The sequence below is a fragment of the Piliocolobus tephrosceles genome, chromosome 1 (genome assembly GCF_002776525.5).
Source record: "Piliocolobus tephrosceles isolate RC106 chromosome 1, ASM277652v3, whole genome shotgun sequence".
Taxonomy (NCBI): domain Eukaryota; kingdom Metazoa; phylum Chordata; class Mammalia; order Primates; family Cercopithecidae; genus Piliocolobus; species Piliocolobus tephrosceles.
Window position 1 is genome coordinate 81,774,409 of NC_045434.1, and position 7,638 is coordinate 81,782,046.

Below are 7,638 nucleotides of genomic sequence, written 5' to 3' on the forward strand. Positions count from 1 at the left end.
CTACTCATGCTCTTTCCCGGCAGCTTAATAAGGTGCTTTGAGGTTTATTTATAATGTTAACTGCCTTAATTTGTTAATGACTGGAATCAGAGGTTAAGGTTTCAGCAGATTATTCAAGTAATCACCCTGAGAAACACAGAGGAGTCATATGCAGTAGGTAACTTAAGCATAACTGATGATTTATAAGGTAAGAAAGAGCAGTAGGTTGAGAACCCAAGCCCAGACAGAGCCTAAGAACAATTGTTACATAAATGAGATATTTATCCCCTAGTGTTTTTCACTGGAGATGTCCATATTAGTATATGTATATTAAAGTGAAGAGCTAGGACTTACTGTAGTGAGTTTAAAGTGTGTTTTCTTGATTTGTAGTTCTTAAAGCCAGGTGCACAGTAGAGTCACCTGTTCAGCTTGTAGATGATTAAGAATCCTGGGCCCTGCCTCTGACTTTTTAACTCAAAATCTCTGGGGATAGGACCTAAGAATTTGTATTTTAAATAAGCAGTCAGTGACTAGGACTATGATATACTAACTCTGTCATCAATTTACAGTCTTTTGGGGGGAACTCCTTCATTACAGTATCATTTGTTTCGCATGTAATTGACTTATTCTAACATGCAAGTATCAGGTATTTGATAATACAGTGTTACTCGGTTATACTGGAGTTATGATTTCTCATTTAAAATTTTGGTCTGTATTAGTCTAAATTAAATGTTCTGTAATTTATATGTTGTCACTGGCACCCTCACATTATCTGTTAAATTAGATTTTGAATAGTGTTGAAGTGGGGAAGGATTTGAGGAAAACGTATGCACCAATATTTGAAGTAAATCTATGCTTGAGAATTCCTGCTGAGAGTGATTCTTCAGAAAATCCTCAAGAGAACTTTCACGAGTCTGACCTGTGCCCTGAAGAGTGTGTAATGTTTGAAGACGAAATGTCAGAAAATAAAGACAATTGTGTCAAAAAACACTCAAGTGAAGAATTGCTCCCAAAAGCCAAGAAACCAAAAGAAATTAGTTACAATCTTGAAGATATTCTTTCAGGTAAGACAATTGAGACTATAAAGAATGAAGGGTTGCCAGGTGTGGTGGCTTATGCCTGCATTTCTGGCACTCTGGGAGGCCAAGGTGGGAGGATCACTTGAGGCCAGAAGTTTGAGACCAGCCTGGGCAACACAGTGAGTCCTTGTCTCTTGGAGGAAAAAAAAAAAAAAAGAATCAAGGGAAATATCTTATCTTACCAGCTGGAAAAAAAAACAAATGAGAGATCATTTTACTAGTCTGTGTATTATAATTTGTAGATTATGATTTTATAAATCTTAAGGTAAATACTGCTAAAAGTAGGGATAAACTTACAGATCATTATTGTGCATGTAAGTAATGACACCATTATTCATTTTCATCTCAAAACCCAAACAGTTTCTCACTGAAGCAGAGCTGAGGGCCCCGTTCATCAAAAGGAACAACATCTAGGATGTTTGTTCTCAGATCTCTTTAATCAGAGCCTTGGGATGGGGTGTACTGCTTCAGTATTGCCTTTCAAATGACCTCTTGAGTTTATTCTTAGGATATGTGTAAAGCACTGGCATATATTAATTTGTCATTTACCTGACATAAATATCAATCAATTTTGTATTCTCTCTTTCTTTCAATGGATTCTAATAGACACAGAAAGTGAGACTGAGTTTGAGAATAAATACATGTATTATGAGTAAGTATTAGACATTTTAAAAATTACAAGTAATTGTATTTTATATAATAGTTACTATATTTCTCTGAAACATGCTTTTATTGTTTTCTCTGTTAGATTTCCGGAATTTCCTACAAATCTCTTTGTAGATCCCAACAGATTGGAGTTTTCAGTAAAAATTCAAAATATGTTGACTAATATGGAAAAATGTATAAGTAAGTGTTTTTAAAGCTTAGTGAAGTGCGTTGTCTTCTTTGGCAATATTTTCTTAAATTTAGGCATCTGATGCTTTTACCCAGGGATATGACAGATGTTACAGAATGTTAGTCTATCATAAATTCACAGTCCTTGGGATCAGACACTGTGAATTTGGAATTATTTGACGACGTGTGAATTTTACACATAGCCTTAGAGAGCATAAAAGATGGGAATTAGGAAAATATTCAAAGTTTGGATTTTTTCAGTTATGTTCTATAGAATGTTATGACACTTAATACAAATGAGCAAGATCTTTTATGTCATAGTGTAACAAAGATACTGTTTCTACCTTAAAGAGATTTTAATTATTTTGCAGCTGTGTGTACACAATCTGAAATTGCAGGCAATTACTAGCCTGACCAAAGAATTTATTCTTTTCTCACAGTAAGTTTTACAAAGATCTTAAAACAGCAGTACTTTTGGCAACTTCTTAAATGTTGCATCATTCTCCAGTCATGTCACCATAGTTTGCTGAGTTCAGAGGGCTCCTGTTTCCAAGCTAAGCTGGTATCTCCTGCATTGTTTGATTTTGTTTATGCAAGTCCCAATAATTCAGTCTTTTTCACTATGCTTTGTAACTACCACCACATATTAAGTTACTCCATTTCCCCAAACTGGCCGAAATGTAGTCAGTATGTCCCTTGACATCTCATATTTATTTTAAAGTTTGCATTGTATTATGAAGATGAAATGTGCATAAGAACATGGGCTTGTTTTAAAATCAAGAATTATCACAAAGTTGTTATAATTTTTTACCCAGTCCATTTTGAATCAGCTTGGTAAGGGTTTCTTGCAGAGTAAAATCCAGAGATATTAGTATTTTGCAACATTATACACTTACGGACATTATAAACAACTGTGCTCTCTTGATAGGATGACCCCTCCCATACTCATTTTCTTCAGTAGCCCATAGATTTTTTCTACTGCCTTCTAGCTTCTAATAATGTAAATAAGAAGTCTGATGCTACTGTGATTTTCCTTCCTTTGTATACTTGTGATTTCTGTCTAGTAATTTATCATTTGGAGTTAGGAACTTTTCTATAATAAAGTCATATATATAATTCTATGTTAAGCTTTCTTAAAATCCAGTGAGACTCTTCAGTCTGAAGAACTAAGTTTTTATTGGTCTTTCCATATGTTCCTTTTTTCCGTTTGGATTTTTTGTTTTTCATCTTTAGATTTCTTGGGTCTAAACATCCGATTATTTCTATTTCTTTTTTCTTTGTTATGAAATGTTTCTACTATTTTATTTAAGTTTCTATTATGAGATAATTTGAGACTTCTGTAAGTTGCAAACATACTACAGAGCTTCTGTATACTGTTTATATGTTTTAATCTAACCACAGTATAGTTATGAAAATGAGGAAATTACTATTAGTATAATAGTATTAATGAAATGATAGATTTTATTTGGATTTTCCCAGTTGTTTCCTTAATGTTCATTTTCTGTGCCAGGATCTAATCCCAGATCACACGTTGCATATATTAATAGTTGTTATGTCTGTTAAATCTTTCCAATCTGTACCAGTTGCTCAGTCTTTCCTTATCTTTTATGACTTTGAGATCTTTGAAGAGTACCGGTAACTTACTCTACAGATTGTCCATCAATTTTGGATTGTCTGATGTTGTCTCATGATGAGTTTGAGATACACATCTTGGGGGACAATACCATACTGAGTGTGTGCCCTTTTAAGTATATATCAACCTGGTAGTACATGACATTGATGAACCTTTTTGCTGGTGATGCTCACCCTGACGACTTGGTTAAAGTCATGTCTGCCAGGTTTCTCCATGATGAAGTTACCACATTTCCTCCTATAATTAGTAAACTTGGGGTGGGAGGAAAGGTTTTGAGATTATACGCATATCTTATTTCTCCTAAAAATTTTACCTACTAATTCTAACATTTATCAGTGGACCTTGCCTTGCCTGTGGCAGTTATTACTGTGGTGTTCTTAATAGTGATTTTCTGTTTCTTTTATCCCATGTACATTCATAAATTAGAATTCTTCTGTTAGGAATAGCTGTTCCTTTTCCATTTATTTAATTTTTCAGTCATTTATTTATATGAATATGGACTCACTAATATTTTCACCTTTTCTTGTGACTCACCTTTTCTTGTGACTACTTCCTTAGTTTCTGTCACCTCAAGATGCTTCAGGCTCATCTTGTGTTTTCTCTGCCCAACCCTGGAATCAACTGTTTCTCCAAGGAACCCTGGATTAAAGAAGGAAATTTCGGAATTAAGAACTACACACTAGATGTGCTCATTGCTACAGGAGTGTCACTACTTCCTAGCCTATCAGAGAAAATACCTAGAAAATATATGTGTGATACTAGCTCATGCATACACACACAACTATATTTATTCCTAGATCTTTTTGTTTGTCCATTTTAAACTATGAATTCATACTGATACCTCAGACCCCAATCCAACTCCTCAAGATTCATTCTAGCCTTTTCCTTATATGTAACTTTTTCTCTGGCTATGAGAAATCTGGGTGACATAATCAACTAATAACTTGTTTGTTATACAGTGATGCACTGCATAAAGATGGTTCAATCAATGACAGACCACATGGTAGTCCCATAAGATTATAATAACATGCTTTTGCTGTGTCTTTTCTATGTTTCGATATTTAATCCTTACTACTCTTTTACAGTTGCCTACAATATTCTGTATAGTAATATGCGGTACAAGTTTGTAGCTAGGGCAACAGGGTATACAATATAGCCTAGGTGTGCAGTAGGTTTGTGTAAGTACACTCTGTGATAGTCACACAATGATGAAATTGCCTAAGGACACACTTCTCAGAATGTATCCCTGTCATTAATTGCATGGCTGTACATGTAATTTCAGAATTGCTACTCCATACTTCTGTGAAAAACAAATGTATCAACTAAAATACAGTGTGTTTATGTACAGTTTTTAAAAAATATAACCTTAGAGTTTCCAGTCCAAACTTGTTTTCTGAAGTTGCTCATGTTAACTGCTTTCTTTCCCACCCTTTTCAGTGAGGTTATGTAGTTTGTAATACAGTTAGATTAATTTGTTACAGGCTGCATTCCAACTTGGATTCTCTCAGTAACCTGGTTAACTTTTTATAACTTACATAAAGTACAGTTTTCTCTTCGTGGGTGGTGTTAAGGGTTTTGACAAGTGCACAGGTACATGTCCACCATCACAGATCCATACAAAACAGTTCCATCATCCCCCAGTTCCCTTGTGCAGCCCTTTTGTAGTCACACTCTCCCCATTCCCTTATCTGTGGCAACCACTTATCTGTTTTCTGTCCCTATTGTTAATGTCATTTCCAGAATGTCATATAAATGCATATATAGCTTTTTGGATCTGGCTTCTTTCACATAGAAAAAGGCATTTAAAATTCAGCTTTGTTGGCCATGTACGGTGGTTCACACCTGTAAACCCAGCACTTTGGGAGGCCCAGGTGGGTGGATCACTTGAGCCCAGGAGTTCAAGACCAACCTAGGCAAGATGGTGAAACCCTGTCTCTACAAAATATACAAAAAATTAGCCAGGCATTGTGACACGCACCTGTAATCCCAGCTACTTGGGAGGCTGAGGCAGGAGGACGGCCTAAGCCCAGGAGGTCAAGGTGCAGTGAGCCAAAATTGTACCACTGTACTCCAGCCTGAGTGACGGTGCAAGACCTTGTCTCAAAAAATAAAAAATAAAAAAAGTATCCATGTTGTTACATGATTCAATAGTCTTTTTTTAAATTGCTGTGGTGTATTCAGTTGTCTGGATGTATCACAGATTGCTTATCCATTCACATCTGGGTTGTCTCCAGTTTGGGGAAATTATAAACAAAATTGCTATACACATTCACATAGGCTTTTGGATTAATACAAGCTTTCCCTTTTCTTGGACAAATACCTAGGGGTAGGATTGCTGGGTCATATGGTAGTTATATATTTAACTTTATGAGAATGGCCAAACTGTTTTGCAAAGTGGTTGTGTGAGTTACAATTGCTCCATATCTTTGCCAGCACTTGGTATTGCCAGAGTAAAAACAAAAACAAAAACAAAAAACTTTTAGCTTTCTAATACCTGTGTAGTGACATCTCTTTGTGCTAATTTTCATCGCTAGTAACAAATGATATTGTTCATCTTTTATTATGATAGTTTTCCATCTGCATATCTTATTTTGCCAAATGTCTTTTTAGATCTTTTGCCTATTTTTTTTTTTTATTATACTTTAAGTTCTAGGGTACATGTGCACAACACGCAGGTTTGTTACATACATATACATGTGCCATATTGGGTGCTGCACCCATTAACTCCTCATTTACATTAGGTATATCTCCTAATGCTGTCCCTCCCCTCTCCCCCCACCCCATGACAGGCCCCAGTGTGTGATGTTCCCCACCCTGTGTCCAAGTGTTCTCATTGTTCAATTCCCACCTATGAGTGAGAACATGTGGTGTTTGGTTTTCTGTCCTTCCGATAGTTTGCTCAGAATGATGGTTTCCAGTTTCATCCGTGTCCCTACAAAGGATATGAACTCATCTTTTTTATGGCTGCATAGTATTCCATGGTGTATATGTGCCACATTTTCTTAATCCAGTCTGTCATTGATGGACACTTGGGTTGGTTCCAAGTCTTTGTTATTGTGAATAGTGCCGCACTAAACTTACATGTGCATGTGTCTTTATAGGAGCATGATTTATAATCCTTTGGATATATACCCAGTAATGGGACGGCTGGGTCAAATGGTATTTCTAGATCTAGATCCTTGAGGAATCGCCACACTGTCTTCCACAATGGTTGAACTAGTTTACAGTCACACCAACAGTGTAAAAGTTTTCCTATTTCTTTACATCCTCTGCAGCACCTGTTGTTTCCTGACTTTTTAATGATCACCATTCTAAGTGGCATGAGATGGTGTCTCATTGTGGTTTTGATTTGCTTTTCTCTGATGGCCAGTGACAATGAGCATTTTTTCATGTGTCTGTTGGCTGCATAAATGTCTTCTTTTGAGAAGTGTCTGTTCATATCCTTTGCCCACTTTTTGATTGGGTTGTTTGATTTTTTTCTTCTAAATTTGTTTAAGTTCTTTATAGATTCTGGATATTAGCCCTTTGTCAGATGGGTAGATTGTAAAAGTTTTCTCCCATTCTGCAGGTTGGCTCTTCACTCTGATGGTAGTTTCTTTTGCTGTGCAGAAGCTGTTTAGTTTAATTAAATCCCCTTTGTCAATTTTGGCTTTTGTTGGCATTGCTTTTGGTGTTTTAGTCATGAAGTCCTTGACTATGCCTATGTCCTGAATGGTATTGCTTAGGTTTTCTTCTAGGGTTTTTATGGTTTTAGGTCTAACATTTAAGTCTTTAATCCATCTCGAATTAATTTTTGTATAAGGAGTAAAGAAGGGATCCAGCTTCGGCTTTCTACATATGGCTAGCCAGTTTCCCCAGCACCATTTATTAAATAGGGAATGCTTTCCCCATTTCTTGTTTTTGTCAGGTTTGTCAAAGATCAGATGGTTGTAGTTGTGTGGTATTATTTCTGAGGGCTCTGTTCTGTTCCATTGGTCTATATATCTGTTTTGGTACCAGTACAGTGCTGTTTTGGTTACTGTAGCCTGGTAGTATAGTTTGAAGTCAGGTAGCATGATGCCTCCAGCTTTGTTTTTTTTTTTTTTTTTTTTTTTTTTTTTTTTTTTTTTTTTT

General features: G+C 35.9%; 1 protein-coding gene across 1 annotated transcript in view; it reads left to right on the plus strand.

Moving 5' to 3' along the window:
- Positions 1 to 7,638, plus strand: part of DNAH14 (dynein axonemal heavy chain 14) — a 628,991-nt gene that overhangs the window by 83,348 nt on the left and 538,005 nt on the right. The window contains exons 12-14 of the mRNA XM_031935270.1: positions 764 to 1,043; positions 1,665 to 1,710; positions 1,807 to 1,904. Coding sequence (XP_031791130.1) covers positions 764 to 1,043; positions 1,665 to 1,710; positions 1,807 to 1,904 — 424 coding nt within the window. The remainder of the gene's footprint in view (positions 1 to 763; positions 1,044 to 1,664; positions 1,711 to 1,806; positions 1,905 to 7,638) is intronic.